Raw genomic sequence first — 20279 nt, 5'->3', positions numbered from 1 at the left:
CTGTTTACACCTGGTATCTGGATCTCAAGTGGATGACACTAAATACAGGTGTAAACGGGTCTAAAACGCTTTGAGCTTGTCCACTTTTGCTTACTTCCAGAGGTCGTCAGAAAGGCATTTGTCTGGATAGTTTTCGTAGTGTAAACGCTCATGTGGTCGAATGTGTTTGAACAGTCACAAAAGACCGACATAAAGGGTTAGTTCACCCAAAAATGAAAATTCTGTCATTAATTACTCACCCTCATGTCGTTCGACACCCGTAAGACCTCCGTTCATATTCGGAACACAAATGAAGATATTTTAGTGTAAAGCTGATGGCTGAGAAAGGCTTCAGATAGGCCTCCATTGGCATTCAGTACATTCACACTCCCAAGACCCATAAAAGGCACTTAAAACGTTGTTACAAAGTCCATCTCACCACAGTGACTCTACAATAATTTTACGAAGCGAAGACAATAATTTTTGTGCGCAAAAAAAAAACAAAATAACACCTTTATCCAACTTGTTCTTGTCTTCCGTGTGTGCCTCCACGACGCATGCGCGAGAATATGACGTAGCGCCAGCATTCGGGAATCCATGAAATGCACACTTTATCCCCATTTTGAGCACTACGCCGAGACCTAAAGCACGATCAATGTAGAATTCAACAGCTTAGACACTCGCGTCTTCCTCTGCTTGTAAACAAATCACTTCTGGGTCATGTGTCCGAGCGCCGGATCTGCCTAATATTCTCGCGCATGCGTCGTGGAGGCACACACGGAAGACAATAACAAGTTGGATAAAGGTGTTATTTTGATTTTTTTTTGCGCACAAAAACTATTGTCGTCGCATCGTAAAATTATTGTAGAGTCACTGTGGTGAGATGGACTTTGTAACGACGTTTTAAGTGCCTTTTATGGGTCTTGGGAGTATTAATGTACTGAATGCCAATGGAGGCCTATCTGAAGCCTTTCTCAGCCATCAGCTTTCAACTAAAATATCTTCATTTGTGTTCCGAAGATGAACGGAGGTCTTACGGGTGTCGAACGACATGAGGGTGAGTAATTAATGACAGAATTTTCATTTTTGGGTGAACTAACCCTTTAATGTGTAAACATTATGGGAAGCGCGCTAGCCAGACGGGATTTAAACTTGGTCAGCTAGAGACACAAGTTTGGTTTTGAAGATGAAATGCATACCAAGCACATGTTCTCTCACCATTCCTGATTTCTAACACGCACTCACAGCATTCGGCCGGTCTTGTGTCTATCAAGTTGCTGCTCTCTGTGTGTTTTCCTGTCGTCTCCGTTCGCGTTCATATGTAAATTGCTCAAGCTTATTTTGTCCATTACATCGAAAGATCTGAAAAAGCCCATACATTTACCCTCCCCTCAAAGTAATCAGGACAGAAGTGGTTGAAAGTGGACAAAAGAGACGGATTAAAACACCAGGTGTTGACGGGAATGCGTCTTCCTCGTCTACCTGTGATCCGATCGACCAGCTTAATACCAGGTGTAAACAGAGTTTTAAATATTTTTGTGTCTTGTAGACTTTGGCTTCATGTTTGAGAGTTCTCCGGGTGGGAATCTGGGCTGGGAGCCCGACATCAAGCTGACCGACGAGATGGTGATGATCATGGGCGGCAAGATGGAGGCCACGCCCTTTAAATGGTTCATGGAGATGTGTGTGCGCGGATACCTGGCCGTAAGGTGAGATGGGCCACTGTTCAATATTTCAGAATCCTCAGAGATTATAGAATAGGTCAGACGTGTTGACACTCGAGTGCGTCTGGGAAGGATTTAGGCGGCAAACCACCCAAATATTTTAAAGAGGTCCTATTCTGCTTTTTTCCATGTTCATCTTTAAGTGTGTAATTTTGCTGTTTGAGCATGAAAAAGTCCCTCCAGCGTGAGTTCTTCTCTATATCAGTGTCAGTGTTTCTGAAACGCCTCCAGTGTAGTCTTGAGTTTTCTTCCAGGAACCAACACGTCACAATGTTCTTATTTAGTAGTGTGTTGAAACTCGTGGTTATGGTAAGGGCCGGGAAATTTCCCCAAATGCTCTCGAATTGCTTGACCAATCACAACACACTGCTCCATCCGACCAATCAGAGCACACTGTGCTTTTCAGAAGGAGGTGGTTCACTGACACAGGAAGTAAACAGAGCGTTACTGACAGACTGGGAAGAGAGGAGCCACAACAATGGAGAATATGAGAGAAATAATCAACATTCAAGCAGGAAAACCTGTTCTAGTAGAGCGCAAAACTATTCAAGACTTTGAAAAAGGGCATAATATGTCTCCTGTAAAATTGCATAGGACTTGTTTACAGAAATAAAGGTGACTTGACTTGACCGTATATGTTTTAATGGTTTATCTCAGGCCGTATATGGATGCTGTCGTGTCATTGGTGACGTTGATGCTGGACACCGGGTTGCCGTGCTTCAGAGGACAGACTATCAAACTCCTGAAGTACGTTACTGAATGTTAAACTCTCAAATCTGTCATTTATTCCTCTGAAACACTGACCGTCGTTCATTGTGTTCGGCAGGCAAAGGTTCAACCCCAATATGAGCGAGAAGGAAGCTGCAGCCTTCATGATTAAAGTCATCGAGCGCTGCTTCCTCAGTAGCAGGTAACAAACATCGCTTTTGTCACATGATGTTCAAAGGATTGTGAGCGAAGCAACACTCTTAGTTAACATTGGTCAATGTATTTTACCTAACATTGAGCTAAACATTTGTTCCAGGTTTATTATCTTTGTTCTCATTAGTTAAAGCTGCAGTCCGTAACTTTTTGCGCTCTAGCGGTTAATAAACAGAACTGCATGCGTCTTGCGGAAGAACATTGCAGCCGGAGCTACTTCTCTCTGTTTATGTCTATAGCGAGTCACGCAGGGACTGTGCTCCTCCGCAGCGGGTCCGGTGTGAAATAGTCCCAATATAAACACTCATTATAAGTTTACCATAATGATTAAGGGTAGGACAAAAACACAGTTTGGAAAATGGATTCATGCTGTACATTCTCATTATATAATTTTTGTAAATCTTGAACACAAAAAAAGTTATGGACAGCAGCTTTAAATAAAAAATAAAATAAAAAATTGTGATGATAACGCAGTGAAACATGACAAATTGTGCTGACATAATTTTTGGCCAGGCTGTCATACAAAGAAATTATAAACACATGCAAAAACAAGAGAGAACCAACAAAATATTAATAATTGATTATGTTATAGTCAATGTCTGCTTTTTCCGGTGAGCTTTTTGTTTTTATGTGCATCTTTTTTCATAGTAAAATAAAGCCTGTAGCTGTAGTTTGCCTTTTTTGCCAAATCATTTTGTCAGATAAATACTTGTTCTTCCCTCATAATTAAAATGTGTATATTGTGTGTGTATACTATATATATATACACAAACTTTTATTTTGGATGCGATAAATCGCGATTAATCTTTTGACAGCCCTAATATATATATATATATATATATATATATATATATATATATATATATATATATATATATATATATATATATATATATATATTAGGGCTGTCAAAAGATTAATCGCGATTTATCGCATCCAAAATAAAAGTTTGTGTTTACATAATATATGTGTGTGTACTCTGTTAATTATTATTTATATATAAATACACACACAAGCATGTATATATTTAAGAAAAAAATATTATTTTTATATATAAAACATATTTATATATATTATAGATTATATAAATGTATATACAGTATATACATGCAAATATTTCTTAAATATATACATGAATGTGTGTGTATTTATATATAAATAATAATTAACAGAGTACACACACATATATTATGTAAACACAAACTGTTATTTTGGATGCGATTAATCACGATTAATCTTTTGACAGCCCTAATATATATTAGGGCTGTCAAAAGATGAATCGTGATTAATCGCATCCAAAATAAAAGTGTGTTTTTGAGGAAATATTTTCCTCATATTTTAATAATTTAATCGAACTTGTAGGGTCATCAATAACAAATATTCCCTCCGGACATCACTTTTGGCCACTACTGTATTTTCATTTAACTAATTTTATTTTAATAATCTATTTGTAAATGTTAAAATTAACATGAACTAAAATGTATAGATGCTTTAGAAAAGGTATTTCATCTTTAGTTCATGTTAACAAATAAAACCTTATTGTAAACGTTTATGCTGAAATTCTCTGTTTCTCCAATACAGGAGCAAAACCTACGACATGCTGCAATACTACCAGAACCAGATCCCATACTGAGACCGGCCTCGCACATCCACCTTCGACCCGACTGCTCTTCACCGGCCTCAGATTGAGATCAGTAGTCATTATCAGTCCATTACAATCCTTTATGATGAGCACTTTATAGATCTGAATAATTCACCCACTCCGATTGGCCAAGACCGCAGCGTCCAGGTGTGTCACTTCCTGTCCGGCTGCCTCAGGGCCTCTCTAGTGATCCGCTGTACTCCAAAAGCTGCATGCATGTCCTCTTATCTCCCTTTAAGGCATCTGCCATGACGGTCTGTGCGTGAGTTCTGACATTCCATGCGTATAAATACATCCTTTAACTCTACTTGAATCTTTACTGGGTTCAGTTGCGTCACCCAGGAAGCCATTTCTAAGACTATGGCACAAATTGCACTGTAGATTGTGTGCCGTCAGCAAATGACCTGTGTTATGCAATACATCAGTGTTTGTGCATTTGTGTTTTGTCTGTATGTCATGCAAAAAATGAGTTTCTTACTCAGTATTTTGTCTAGTTTTCTAGTACAAGTATCTAAACATTCTTCAATCAAGACACATTTACTTAAGATAGACTCACTTAATTTTGATAATTTTTTTTCCTAAAACATAACTTCTATGCTTAAGACAAACTAAATCTGCCAGTGCGGTCAGAAAAAGAAACTTTTAAATAATTTTTTGCTGACCTCATTGGAAGATAATTTTCTTTCTTAATTTTGATACATTTTTCATTTTGCTTCTCAAGTAAATGGACCCTGATTTAGGAATGTTTACATATTTGTGCTGGAAAACAAGAAAAATACTGAGTAAGAAATATTTTTTTGTGCAGTGATGAATGAGTGAATCTCACGAAACCTGTCCGAAAGAGGTCTGAAAATTATACAAATTACAGTTTTGCAAGAAAATTGTCTATTTTTGGGACTATTACAGGTTGTTTTTGCATTGTGACATTGAATTTCTTATTAATACAATGCAAATGTCACTAATCAATATTTATATGTCATGTTGGTATTTGTTCAACTGCCTTTAAAGGAACACGCCAACTTTTTGGGACTTTATCTTATTGACCGTATCCCCCAGAGTTAGACAAGTCCATACACACCATTCTCATCTCCGTGCCATAACTCTGTCTGACGCACCCACCGCTAGCCTAGCTTAGCACAAAGACTGGAGGTAAATGGCTACAGCTAGCCTACTGCTCAATAAGTGACAAAATAATGTGTAATGATATTACGCAGCGCCTGAAAATAGTCCCCAGCGCTCCCTGTGTAAGCAGGTTGTCACGTTGGTTATGTTGACAGAAGTTAGCCTATTTTCAGGTGCTGTGTAATATCACTCCGCCGCTGCACTCATGGGATGGAACAAAGTTCCTTGATTATTACGCAAGAATGAGAGTATAGTTCCTAGCCATATCGGCCTAGAAAATCACAACTTTTAATTTTCTGTCGGTCTTAGTACACGATGTAACTACACACATCACATGTAAATAGGAAAATGTTGGCGTTATTTTGTCACTTATTGAGCAGTCGGCTAGCTGGAGCCATTTACCTCCAGTCTTTGTGCTAAGCTAGGCTAGCGGTGGGTGCGTCAGACAGAGTTATGGCACGGAGATGAGAATGGTGTGTATGGACTTATCTAACTCTGAGGGATACGGTGAATAAGCTAAAGTCCCAAAAATTCGGCGTGTTCCTTTCATTTCTGTTGATTTTAAATAAAGAAAAAATACAGTTTTTTTACTATAACAAAAACATGACTGTATTTTACTGAGAATCGGGAGATTTACAAAAATTACATCCACCGTCTAAATGCCTTACAGTAATGAGAATAATAATACAAATAATGAAAAATAATGCAAAAAATCTTAATGCTCCTGAAAATAGGCCTTTTTTATGTGAAATATAATCTTGATTTGTTTTCGTGAGATTCACTCGGATGTTGTTTGTGCGTTTACTCCTAACAGGGATCTCAACCCAAAAAGAAAATGTAGTTTACTTACTTAACAGAATCATTATGTGTGTCATTTGGCATGTATTTTCTTAAAAAAAAAACATTGAAGATGTAATTTCAAAGTGGTTAAAATAGGGAACTGCGAGTGTTATGTTCATTTTGTCGGTGGGGTTGCGATGAGAGATTTTGCTGTATGGTTCCCTCATATGCTGTCGTAGTTTCGCTGCTTTTTTTTTACTCGCTCTCCGTGAATCGATATAAAATAATCTCTACACATTATAGACAAAAGCTTTAGTCCTATGAATCATTTTCGTTTAATGTTACTCAAAGATAAGAGCTTATTTTAGCTGTTTAGCAACAATAGATTATAGAAGCTATACTCGAGTTCATCTGTATGTATATATGTGCGTCTGATATTTGTGACAATAAGAAATATGGCAGAAGAGACTTGATTTCTGTGTACGTTTTATCGGTTTAATTAGTGTTTTAATTGATTTGCATCACCATCAGCATCATTGACAATCAAGTCGCATGTTGAATTGTGTTCTGTGTGAATCCATTTACGATTCAGTCATGAAATATTCACGTTTGTCCGTGAAAACCCGTTTGAGAGAAGCGTCACATGCTGGGAATGTTTCTTAACCTCATGAAAAGCCATCGCTAATAATATATGCCGTTTGTCCACATTTGCACTTTTAACATTTCATTGCTGTCAGTGTAATCAATCAAATGTATTTGTGAAGAGAAATGGACCTGAAATGATCTATTAAAATGTAAAAACTTGGGACAAAAAAAACGTTCTCCTTGCAGTCTTTGCCGCCGCCCGTCAGTAATGTACGATGATTGCGTTCCATTATTCATCGTAGGCACTCGAACCTGATCCGTCCCTTCTGTGTGTGTTACACCTAGAGGACGGTTTAGATGCTATGACTCCTGCCGTCATTAATATTTAATTGCTTGATGTAGCCGGTCGCAGAACTGCTGAGCTAATCCATGCTTAGGGTGACCATCACATTTATGGAGATGCTACATTAACACTTACAAACATTTTAAATCTAATTGATGAGCCATCTATCCATCCATCCATATGTATATCTGTATGTGTGTATATATAGGCATAACATTATGACAGGTGGATAACACTGATGATCTCTTCATCTCCTGTTAGTGGGTGGGATATATTAGGCAGCAAGTGAACATTTTGTCCTCAGAGTTGATGTGTTAGAAGCAGGAAAAATGGGCAAGGATTGAGCGAGTTTGACAAGGGCCAGATTGTGATGGCTAGACGACTGGGTCCTCCATCCATGTGGAGGTTACTTTGACACGTCCCACCTACCTAAGCAATGTTGAGACCATGTACACCCTTTCATGGAAACGGTATTCCCTGGTGGCTGTGGCTCTTTCAGCAGATAATGTGCCGCCACAAAGCAAAAATGCTTCAGGAATGGTTTGAGGAGCACAACGATGAGTTTGAGGTGTTGACTTGTCCTCCAAATTCCCCAGATCTCAATCCAACCGAGCATCTGTGGGATTTGCTGAACAAACAAGTCCGATTCATGGAGGCCCCACCTCACAACTTACAGGACTTAAAGGATCTGCTGCTAACATCTTGGTGCCAGATACACACCTTCAGGGGTCTAGTTATATATATATATGTGTGTATATGTGTGTCATATTCATATAAAGTATTCCATAATACAAATGTTCTGTATTTAAAAAGGCCACAGCAGTTCATACTATGGTAGTTTTCTGCAAGTTCAGAGGGGGAGATCTGAGAGCTCGAGCTGCTTTGTAAGAGAACTGTAGCACAAGAAGCCTCACTGTCTCCAGGAATTCCACTTCCACATCCATACATTACTTGAAATACTGGGTTGCCATGGCAACGGTTCCCTCAGCACTCAGGGGGTGGGGGAGGTGGGAGTGGGCTGCAATAAAAAGGTGTTGCCACTGATTTCTCCCGTCTCCTGGAACATGCCCATTTATTCTCGACAGGGCAATTTTCAGAAAGCGCAATTGAACCCCTCCCTTCTGCCCGTGATACGGCTGGAGGCGCTGTGGGTGGGGCGGGGTCTGTTGCATAAAGAATGCCACTCGGTGTGTTTCAGTGCAGGTTTGGCGCAGGGACCACTGAGGATTCTTGAGCACTGCACCTGAAGCGCGTTATCTGCAACCGCACTTACTGAACATTACAATCCTGTGTGTGAACTCTGAGAATTAGACTGCGTTTAGTTGAGGGAGGGTGCGGATGGGATTGCCCTGGGCTGGAGCGCAGTGTTCGCGTTAGGGCTCCAGTGAGCGACCGCAGCACTGCTACTCTCATTTTTAATGAGCTTAGAGATTATGGGCTTTAATGTGTAGCTGCTCGTCATGACAACGTGCCAAGAATACGTTAAACTAAAGGCCTGTTCACACCAAGAATGGTAGATAACTATAGAGGGCCATTCCGTGTCAAATCAACCATATTTCGGAAACTTCCCCACCTCATTTTTTATTTTGTAAATATTTTTTCTGTGGAAAATGGTGATGAAAGCCAAAATATTAGATGTCACAGATGTATATTCATTGAGTAACTCACTGTTTTGTAGAGGAGGGTCAAAATGACAATTTTCAACCTGAGATCTGGAGCCAAATTACAGGGGTGGTAAAAATGACTTTAGAAAGATGACCGCATCATTATTTTTTACACAGATATTGGTAGGTCTATTAATAAAATCTGTTGACTTGATCAATCTTTGTTGCATTATATGCCAACGGTGACGGTTCAAAAATGGGAAAAAAGTCTCAAGTTTGAATGCCTGTAACTCAAGATTTATTAAAGATATCTTAAAGGGGCTATATGCGTTTTTCTGAAATTTAAACTCGCGACTGACACCTGTGGCCAAAAAACAGAACTGCTCTCATTTTCTGCTCGCTCTCGCAGCGGTGGTGACGTCACATCCGCAGACAGCGCGGGGAAAAAACGACCCGCCAGAAAATAGGAAAAATAGGATACAGGCTTATAGGTGCACCCACTGTGAGCGGGCAAGGTGTCAGTATGCTCATCAGGAGATGTTTGAGTCATAAATGGTAAAATAAAAAGGCTAATGTTACGTTTATTTTGGGGAAAAAGTTGCATATAGCCCCTTTAAAGGTCCCGTTCTTCGTGATCCCATTTTTCAAACTTTAGTTAGTGTGTAATGTTGCTGTTAGAGCATATATAATACCTGTAAAATTATAAAGCTCGAAGTTCAATGCCAATCGAGATATTTTATTTAACAGAAGTTCCCTTTCAAAGCCTACAGCGAACGGCCGGTTTGGACTACAACTCTGTATTTCCTGCTTTAATTACGTCAGTAGAACAGTTTGTCGACTAACCTCCGCCCACAAGAGTACGCGAAAAAGGGGGCTTGGTGTTGTTGCTCCCGCGTGGAGAATAGGAAGTGTTGCGTTCGGTTGCGTTTGTAGAATTTGTTTGTCGCCATGTCGTCCAGATGCTGTTATTTTCATCCCGGAGTCAAGTCACCTTTGTTTGGCTTTCCCAGGGACACTGTACTTAGAGATCATTGAGCACATGCATCTCCCCGTTATGGTAAGAGGCGTGACCTTTCCGGTAACGTGCGCTAAACTGCTGTCGAATCACAACACGGGAACCGCTGGCACAATCAGAACTCGTTACGTATTTCTGAAGGAGGGACTTCATAGAACAGGGAAATCTTTCAAGCCGTTTTGAGGACAGTGAAAACAGCGGTATACAGATAAGTAAATTGTGTGAAAAATACTGTTTTTTTACACATGAAACATGAACACATGTTATATTGCACACTGTAAACACAATCAAAGCTTCAAAAAAAACACGAAAAACGGGACCTTTAATATCCTTTTAGATTCTGATTCTTAACAAACTTTCCTTTTGTTTTGTTTTTTCATTTTGAATGCCATCGGTGGTTAAGTCCCAGAGATATGGAGATCATAATGCAGCTCCGTGAGAAAACTGGTAAATTTCAGTGGTCGAAAACCGAAAGTGGGTCATTTTGAGAAATCTATCTCGTGTTTTTCCATCACCCCAATTGCATAGAACACACCTGTCTGAGTGTCATACGTATTGTTTTTCAATGCCTGTAACTCAAAAAGTATTAAAGAGATCTCATTATGATTTTAGATTCTGGTTCTTATCAAACTTTTCTTTTAAAATGTGTATTTTCAAGGCCTTATACAGTTCAGTCCCATAGATTTGGGCATCTCAGAACAGCTCCATGTTCAAATTGTTGAATTGTACTCATTTTCAGTGATCAAAAACTAAATGTGGTTCACTTTACACACAGCTGATATTTGTTGCATTTAAAGAGGAAACTAGAGATGTATCTTGTTTCCCTTATACACAACTGCATAAAACGTAACTCTCTGAGTACCAAAAATCGACTGAAAATGGTCAAGTTGAGGCACATTAACTTTTAAAAAGTGTAATAATCTATATTTGAATCAGTTTCAGGGATATTTGGAAGATATTTTCTTCATTTTAACAGCTTCTGAAGCTACCAAGAGTTCAAATATACAGTATCATAACTACAGGTTACTGCATTGACATCCCTATATCTGGGATTGAACCATAGGGCCTTAAAGGTTAACTAAACCCTAAACCAACTTTTTTTAGTTAATGATCTGTAAGACTGGGGCTTTATTAGTGCTGTTCATTGATTTGAGTACATGTTTTGACATTTGGGTATAAAGTGTTTTAATTCTACAATATATGGTGTAAAACCGTCTGAGTGTGGCCCTCTTAAGGTTGAACGGTGGCTACTGCAGTTGAATTTTCCTATTGGACGTTGTAGGTCATCGTGACGTATGATGGCACTTCCAATGGCTCACTCCCCACACCCCTGGCACAAGCTCACCACGCCCTCAGAAATGTTTTCCCCAATCACACGATGAGAACGGCTTCACTCCAGAATGAACTCTCATGTTACATGAAACATTATGAATGAAACTTACTTGACACATGCTTTAACATTGTAATGAAGAAAATGCGGTTAAATAATGCAGTTGTCAGGCTTTTCTTGCGATATTATTGCCGCCCGTCATGTGTACAGAAAATGTTCATACATGAGACGCCCTTTCAAACCCTGAAACGCAAGTGGTTGCCGCGGTAACGAACAACAATACCGTAACGTGCCCTCCGCTCAGTCCCGCATTCGGTTCGTCCCCTCTGTCTCCACTGTTTTCCAGCATTTTTCAAATATTGCCAGTGGGTGGAGTTAGGCGCTGAGCTGGGGTTTAGTTACCCTTTAAAGGGATAGTTCACCCTAAAATTAAAATCAGCCCATGATTTACTCACCCTCAAGTCATCCGAGGTGTATATGACACTCTTATTTCAGACAAATAAAATCTTTTGTCCTCAGAGGACGGTTTATCTCAGTTATATAAAAAATGTTCAGGCTAATCCAAGCTTTATAATAGCAGTAATAGTTGCTCTGTTTTTGAAGTCCATAAAAAATGCATCTGTCCGTCAAATGACGTGCTCCACGCGGCTCTGGGGTGTTAATAAAGGCCTTCTGAAGCGAATCGATGCGTTGGTGTAAGAAAAATATCCATATTGTAAAAATGTATGTCATTTTTTTCTATGGCTCTGCATCAGCCATCCTTGCGCCTTCACTTCCTGCGAATAAGGTTAAAATACATGCAAAATACCGGCGCGATCATAGATATATACATTAGATTAGATTAGATTAGATTAGATTAGATTCAACTTTATTGTCATTACACAAGTACAAGTACAAGGCAACGAAATGCAGTTTAGGTCTAACCAGAAGTGCAATAGCAGCAAGTGCAGGATATACAACGTTTGCATAAGTGCAGGACATGGATATGTACTGAGTATATATAAATATGTCTATAAATAGAGAGATGGTTATTACTATAAACAGAATTTACAGGTGAATATGTACAGTGAATAATATACAGATGGTTAATACTATAAACAGGATTTACAGGTGGATATGTACTATGAATATAATATAATATACAGATGGCTATTACTATAAACAGAATTTTACAGATAGAGGTATACAATGATATGTTAGGCTAAAATGAGGAATATGGCAGTGGATTAAGGTAGTGCAATAAATTATGGACAGAAGCTATCCGAAAAAAAGTGTAAAAGTGCAGTGGAAGTGATTGCATATTACAGTTAGAAGTACGGTGCAAAATACAAATGTAAACAGTAGGTACTGTAAATAACAGTCGGCAGTGCAAATGAGCATAATCCAGTTACGGTGTGGTAGTGCAAAATGAATAAGTAAACAGTTGTTACTGTAATAAAGAGTCGGTAGTGCAAATAACAAAGTGAAGGTGGATGTGAGGTAGGAGAGTTATCAGTATATGAGGGGAGTGGATCAGCGGGGGTTTGAGTTCAGTAAGGAGACAGCTCTGGGGAAAAAACTGTTCTTAAGTCTGCTGGTCCTGGTCCGGTGGATCCTGAAACGCCTGCCGGAGGGCAGGAGAGAAAACAGTCTGTGGGCTGGGTGCGAGGAGTCCTTGAGGATGCTGCGAGCTCGATGCAGACAGCGTTTCCTCTGGATGTGTTCGATGGCAGGCAGTGGAGTCCCTGTGATGCGCTGGGCAGTTTTCACCACCCGCTGCAGTGCCTTGCGCTCCGCAACAGAGCAGCTCCCATACCACACTGCCACACAGTTGGTCAGGATGCTTTCTATTGCGCAGCGGTAGAAGTTCACCAGGATAGCCGAGGAGAGCTGATTCTTCCTCAGTGTCCTCAGGAAGAAGAGGCGCTGGTGAGCCTTCTTGACCAGGCTGGAGGTGTTGGTCGTCCACGACATGTCCGCCGAGATGTGGATCCCCAGGAACATAGATTCCTCATTAGTGCCTGCGCGGATGGGTCAAATGAGGCATCTACGTATATATATCTTTGATTGCGCCAGTATTTTGACCTTATTCGCCGGAAGTTATGGCGCTGGGAATACTAGATGACATTCGTCTGATAAGAGGTAAAAAAAAACATCAATACTGTTGGGTTTCTCGCAGAAACCGATCGTTTCGTGTCTTAAGACATCAATGTGTCGCCACAAGCCGCATGGTTTAATAAGGATTTGTATGTCTATGTGTTTTTACTCTCATTGCTCTCATACTCTAAAATATCCCCATTGGCATGCATTATACGACTGACAGACAGCAACGGTTGGAGTTAAAAATCTTCATTTGTGTTCTACTGAAGAAACAAACACACCTACATCTTGGATGCCCTGGGGGTAAGCCTAGAAATTTCGTTTTTGGGTGAACTATCCCTTTGATAAAATAAAGAAAACAAAAGAAAAGCTTCATAGGAACAAGAATCTAAAATTACATTAAGATATCTTAAACGCATATAGAGTTCAAATGTAAATTTCAGAAGTTATGTTGAATGCAATTGTTTTGATAGAGTGAAACGAGATAGATTTCTAGTTTCAGTATTTTTTGTTCTTCAGACATTGTTCTTTAAACACCGTAAGCATCAGCTGTTTAAAAAATAGCCTACATTTGGTTTTTGACCATTAAATATTGGTAAAATTCAACAATTTAGACATGGAGGGTCCCCATATCTATGGGACTGAACCACACAGGGCCTTAAAAATTAAGATTACAAAAAAAACGTTTATTAAATGGTGTTGAGAAATCAACTTTCCTTTGAGGCTTTTATATATACAAGTTCATTGTGAAATAACAATATCCTGTAAGTTTCAGAGCTGAAATCGTCCTTGTTAGTCAAAGAAAAGCTTTTATAGACACCAGGCCCAGCAAACGAGAGATCTCCGAATATGTCGACCACTGACGTCATAGAATACAGAAGCATTCTGCACCGCCTTAAGCCCCGCCCACCGACTCGTGGAGCTAAACGGATTGCACTACCGAGCAATAAACATGCCGGTTCCAGCTCACGCGCGTTTGTTCGCTTCATTTCACCGCGGAATCGATTGTAAACAAGATAGAGGTCGAGACTTTGCAGACATATTGAGATTAAAACACAACGCTGTGCCTTCTGGATCCGACAGGAACGGTGCAACACACTTATGTGAGTAAAACATGTTTTTTTTTATGTGTTAGTATTGCATTGTTACAGATCGTTTGATATCTATTGATTACATAACTTAGCACACGGTCACAGGCTGGAGAAGCTGTTATTGGTTAATTCGTGATCAGACTCTGACTTGTAATGGCAGTGCTTGCAAAGCCCAACATCCAGGGGCTATGTGCTTTTCAGACTCGCGTGCGCGCAGTTATATTCACTAATGATCGAGCGAAATGATACAGAAATAACATTCCAATCAACGCGGGTGGATGAGGGATGAATCATTGTGTTTGTTTGATAAAGATATTTTGTGAGCCCTGGCTGTGGGCTGGGTGATTCAGTCCGGTTGCCGTTTGCCATACACTGTCACTGAGGAGAGCAGAAGCTCATTAAATATGCAAATCTTATCCAATCCTAGCCGTGGGCGTTTACTTCCAAGTCTTCAGTGCGGCACGCCCATCAAAACCGATCGTTTTTCAGAGAGCCTCAAAACCAGGGCAGAATTTTTTTTTTTTTTTTTATGTAACCTTTATTTAACCAGAAATTATCCAAAGACAGCAAATTTTGTAATTTCAATTTCGATTGCAGAAAATTCCAGTCCGTAGGAATTGCATACATAAAAGCCTTTTTTTCCTAAAACCGATCGGTCAAAAGGTACAGAGAGAGTAAAACAATTTTGTGAGCGAAGAAAGTATTTCTCAACAATTTTCTGTTTTATGAGACCGCAAAGATAAGATGGCAACATCCCTAAAATGGCCTTATATATAATTAAATACCAGTGCATTTTTCTTCTGTTAAGTAAAGAAGACCAACCTACTCTGTTATACAGTATACAGTGATGCATTGAGGATTTACAATCAGATATAAATCTCAAAGCACCATGATAAACAGCATCTAAAGAGGATAGGAGATATGAAGGGGCAAACTGATACACTACATCACCATAGTCGAGCACGGGTAAAAAAAAGTAGCAGCAACCAGTTGCTTTCGTACATTAAATGAAAAACAAAACTTGTTCCTAAAATAAAACCCAAGCTTAATTTTCACATTTTTTCTTCAGTTGAGTAATATGAGAGCTAAAAGATAGGACATCGTCAACAATAATGCCACGATATTTGTACTCTTTTACTAATTCAATCACAGAACCTTGTAGGGTCTGAAGAGTTAATAAATTATTATCAATTTTTTAAGAACCTGAGAACAACATATACTTGGTTTTATCAGCATTTATTAAAAGTCTTAGATAGTGAATCCGTGACTGAATAACATCAAAGGCTGACCGAAGTTTGTGAACGGCTTGTTGTCCAGAAAAGGCACTGCAATACATGACAGAGTCATCTGCATAGAAATGAAAGTTGGCATCCTGAATGTTGTGATCAAGGGCCCTATTTTAACGATCTGAAACGCAAGTGTCAAAACGCGAAGCGCAAGTAACTTTGTGGGCGGGTCTCGGCGCTGTTGCTATTTTCCCGGCGGGATAAATGGCTCTTGCGCCCGGCGCAAATCTAAAATGGGTCGGTCTGAAGTAGCTTCATTATTCATAGGTGTGGTTTGGGCGTAACGTGAATAAACCAATCCGAGCGTCATCCAACATTCCCTTTAAAAGCAGGTGCGCAAGTTCCATTATGGATTGCTATTATTATGGCGTATTTACCAGGCGCACGCCAGGAGCGGTTCACAGCCGAGGAGACTGATGTTCTTGTAAGAGCAGTGAAAGACAGAGAAGTGAAGTTGTAATGTTGTACATTATGGTAAAGGTGATTTCACAGTCTTTTTTTTTTCAGTCTTTCAGTTTTTTCAGTTTTTCAGTCGATTTTTTTTCCTGGTTCTTGACGGACAAACCAATTTGTCAGATGTCCTTATATACATATATGTCTTGCCACTATTGGGCAAACAGGTCTTATCCTTAATTATTACAATTAGCCTGAATCATTTGTAAGCTAGATTTATGCCTATTTTTTCACATCTTCGTGGCACACCACAATGATTTCCGTCATCTCATGTGTTAATATTTTTTTAGTGTAACAATTTATGATTTGCAAAAATAACTGTTGCATCTGTGTAGATTACATGAGCAAAGTGTATGCGCGTTGTGCACGCTATACATTATGGTCAAGCATGCGCCCTTAAAATAGCATAATGAACAACGCGCAACGCGCCACTGACTTTAGACTAGGTTTTTTCTGGTCAGTGGCGCAATTGTTTAATGGAACAGCAAAATAGCACCAGGGATTGTTTGCGCCGGAACACGCCTCCTTTTTTGCGCTGAACCGCCCAGGTAGCGCAAGTTCATTCACTAGTTTAGCGACGTGCTTCTGTGGAGGGAAAAGCGCGCTTTGCGCGGGTGCAAAATAGGAATGACACATGCGTCGGTGTACAAAGTCAATTGCGCTGGGTGCAAGATAGGGCCCCAAGACTGTTTATATAAATGGTGAATAAAAGCGGACCCAGCACAGATCCCTGGGGAACACCTTTAGCAATCACCAATGAATCAGACAGTTTACCATCAGCTTGTACACACTGTGTTCTTTCACTTAAATAGCCTATTACTTATTCATTATGATGTTTCTGAATGTAAAAACCACGCGAACGTCATAAGTTGACCTCAGACAACAGTATAAAAAAAGCTAGTTCATGACACCTTTAAGAATGAGAATCTAGAAGGATATTACAGTTTTTCTCAGTCGCTTTGGTACATTTCTCAACAGTGTATTTCTCAAAACAAAGAGCAAAACACCATGGATTACCTGCAAAAGCCATTCTCTTGCTCAAAATGCTTAGTTCCATCACTCAAAAGTAAAAATCTGTCAGTGAACATGTCAGTGCCATCAGAATGACAAGTTCTTGTGTCGTTGTGTACGGATAAGACGGTCAAATTGCTTAGTCATGTTGTCAGTATAACCGTGTACTCTAGTCTAGAGGGATGTTCTGATGTAAATATGGCTAAAGTTTTGATGATAATTATTGTAAATTGTAGGTTACACTTCTGATTTTACAGTTTGATTTGTTGACAGACCATGTTATTGCGATACAGAAAGGAAAAAACAGCACTGTATAGCACCAAAAAAAAAAAATGTGTGAACATAGGACAATCTCCTTAGGGAAAACTATACATGCAGTGCTGTAGGAATTACAGTGCAGTCTTCCTACACCTCCTGACGTTCCTGTCCGTTGGGCCACACATTCTCATCCACATCACAACGAATATCTTTTAAAAAAAAGTCTCATGGAAATGTATAGGAAAATGCTTATGACAACTTGTTCAACCATTTTGCATGTAAAGACTTATGCTATGAACTAATGCCTTAATGTTGTGGGGGGTGAGAATATTCAAGAGACCCATTATAATACATTTTGATCAACATGACATAAGCAACTGATAATGTAGGAAACAGCAGAGAATTGTATACATAATCATTTGCATGGATGTACCAAACATTTGCAACTTGTTCAAAGAAATGAGAAACGTCTTTTTTTTATGTGCACAAGCGACAATGATGTGAAGATTGAACAGGTCGTTTTGAGAATTTCAATTCTGATCTGAGAAATGTACCAAAGCGACTTGAGAAAAACTGTAAGATATTTTGTATACTTTGTTACAAGCATGCAAATTTTGGAAAAACAATACTTATGGCACTCGGGCAGGTGTGTTCTATGCAAATTACGCACTATGCGTAATTTGGCTTGGCGTGCTCAGTTGGGGACACTACATTTTTCAACTAAATATCAAAATAAATCTAATTATTAAACTAAATTAACCATATAAACTAAATTATTGATCTAATTACTGATCTAAAGCCCACACTGTCACTGTATGATAATTGAAATGAACTGATGACATCACCGTTTTCTCCAGAATGGCTGTACGGCTGAATAAAATTATGCTGCATTATTTTCCTGTTTCACACTGTAAAGCTGCTTTGAAACAATCTGCATTGTTAAAAGCGCTATATAAATAAAATTGACTTGACTTGACTATACACTATGTACGTATTATACTCAACTGTGTAGTGTATGAATTATATACGGTTATTTTGTCATTCAGCATCAGTCTGAGTCTGAAAAAAAAAGTAGGCTAAAGGAAGACAAATTATCATAATTATTCTTCAAAATTACCTGGTCCACTTCTGAAACAACTTTCTTTTTCAGATGACAGGTTATTATCCTTAATAAAAAATAAAACAATGGTGCAAACCATTTTAAGTTAAAGTATAAAATAACTAAAACTACATCAACTAAAACTTCATAAAAGCGATATGGACATGTTTAAAAATATTAAGAACAATAATGAAGATGACAAAAACACACAACAAAATTACTTAATTATTTAATCAAAATGAAAACAAAGATAAAAACGGTGACAATCACGTGACTCCACTCCGGTATGAAACGCCCACGTGCACATCGTGATGCGTGTGAACGTCTGGTCACCTAAAAAGCCAGACATGTCAAAGTTCATAATCGCAAAAAAACATTTAATTATCCGATAAAATGCAATGTCAACGGCTTTCTGCATCCAAGACATAAGACATATCTCCAGGTCATAGCGAGTAAAGGTGAGCGGTGAGTGAAGATCTCAGTATTGCGGTAGTTTTATTAGTAGAAGCAGCTCAGACCTCAGCGTATCCTTTTAAGCACGTAGACGAGGCCGTGAGCGTAATCACAGACCCTCTGCTCTCTCCGACACACACACACACACACACGAAACTAACGCAACATGACAGTGATGAATGTGCCGAGAGCGCGCTGATGCCATGTGTGCGCGCTGGGGTTTGACGTCGGACCCTCCGTGAATCTGCATACATACGGCGGGGGGTCGGCCCACGTGACCCATTAATGTTAATCAAACCTGCTTGACAGTTCCTGATTAAAAATGTTCCTAGAGGCCAGACTTCACTGGAGCGGCTACAGTCACTGCATCTGAAACAGCAGGAGCTCGAGACCATCGCACATAAACACACTGGATGATTCTCAGATTCATCAATGCTTCTGAGAGTCATCATAAGGAAGAATACACAAACTATGGTTCAAAAGTTTGGGGTTTGTCAGATTTTTAAATGTTTTTTTGTTAAAGAAGTCTGCATTTATTGGTCAAAAATGCAGTAAAACGGTCCAATCAAATAGATTTTCCTATATATATAGTCAAATGTAGATTTATTCCTGTGATCGAAGCTGAGTTTTCCCGTCTTCAGTGTCACATGATCCTTCAGAAATCATAATATGTTGAAACATTTCTGATTATTATCAATATTGAAAAACTGTGATATACTGGGAAACTGTGATGCATATTATTCTGGATTCTTTAAGAACCCAAGTTGGGTTGAAAATGGACTAACCCAGCCATTGAGTTGTTTTGAGCAAACATTTAACCCAACCGCTGGGTTAAAACAACCCAATTGCTTGGTTAGTCCATTTTCAACCCAACTTGGGTTAGTTTTAACCCAGCATTTTGTAAGAGTGTATAACCGTCTTAATGATTGAATCAATTCTCTGAAGAAAAGTATTAATCCTATTAAAATATATATTTGTGACCTAAAACGGTAGTACCCTCTAAAAAATGCTGGGAAAAAATAACCCAAGTTGGGTTGAAAATGGACTAACCCAGTGGTTGGGTTGTTTAAACCCAGCAATTGGGTTGTTTTAAGCAAACATTTAACCCAAACGCTGGGTTAAAACAACCCAATTGCTGGGTTTGTCCATTTTCAACCCAACTTGGGTTGTTAACACAGCATTTTTTTTTAGACTGTAGGATGTGAAAGCAGTAAGAAATGTTTTCCAAACATGCACTCTAAAAAATGCTGGGTTAAAACAACCCAATTGCTGGGTTAGTCCATTTTCAACCCAACTTGGGTTATTTTTAACCCAGCATTTTTTAAGAGTGTATAACCGTCTTAACGATTGAATCAATTCTCTGAATAAAAGTATCAATTCCTATTAAAATATATATTTGTGACCTAAAACGGTAGTACCCTCTAAAAAATGCTGGGTTAAAAATAACCCAAGTTGGGTTGAAAATGGACTAACCCAGCAATTGGGTTGTTTTAAGCAAAAAATT

At 39.1% G+C, this 20279-nt stretch overlaps 1 protein-coding gene across 2 annotated transcripts in view; it reads left to right on the top strand.

The window, feature by feature from the left end:
• pi4kaa (phosphatidylinositol 4-kinase, catalytic, alpha a) overlaps positions 1-6977 on the top strand; it is a 50819-nt gene extending 43842 nt beyond the window's left edge. For both annotated transcript variants that reach the window (XM_079805076.1, XM_079805075.1), the window contains exons 52-55: positions 1529-1688; positions 2361-2450; positions 2530-2613; positions 4206-6977. In XM_079805076.1, coding sequence (XP_079661202.1) covers positions 1529-1688; positions 2361-2450; positions 2530-2613; positions 4206-4257 — 386 coding nt within the window. In that variant the 3' untranslated portion in view covers positions 4258-6977. The remainder of the gene's footprint in view (positions 1-1528; positions 1689-2360; positions 2451-2529; positions 2614-4205) is intronic.
• Positions 6978-20279: the final 13302 nt, after the last annotated feature.

Source organism: Gobio gobio (assembly GCF_949357685.1).
Source record: "Gobio gobio genome assembly, chromosome: 22".
NCBI lineage: Eukaryota > Metazoa > Chordata > Actinopteri > Cypriniformes > Gobionidae > Gobio > Gobio gobio.
This window is presented reverse-complemented; position numbering and strand designations above follow the sequence as displayed.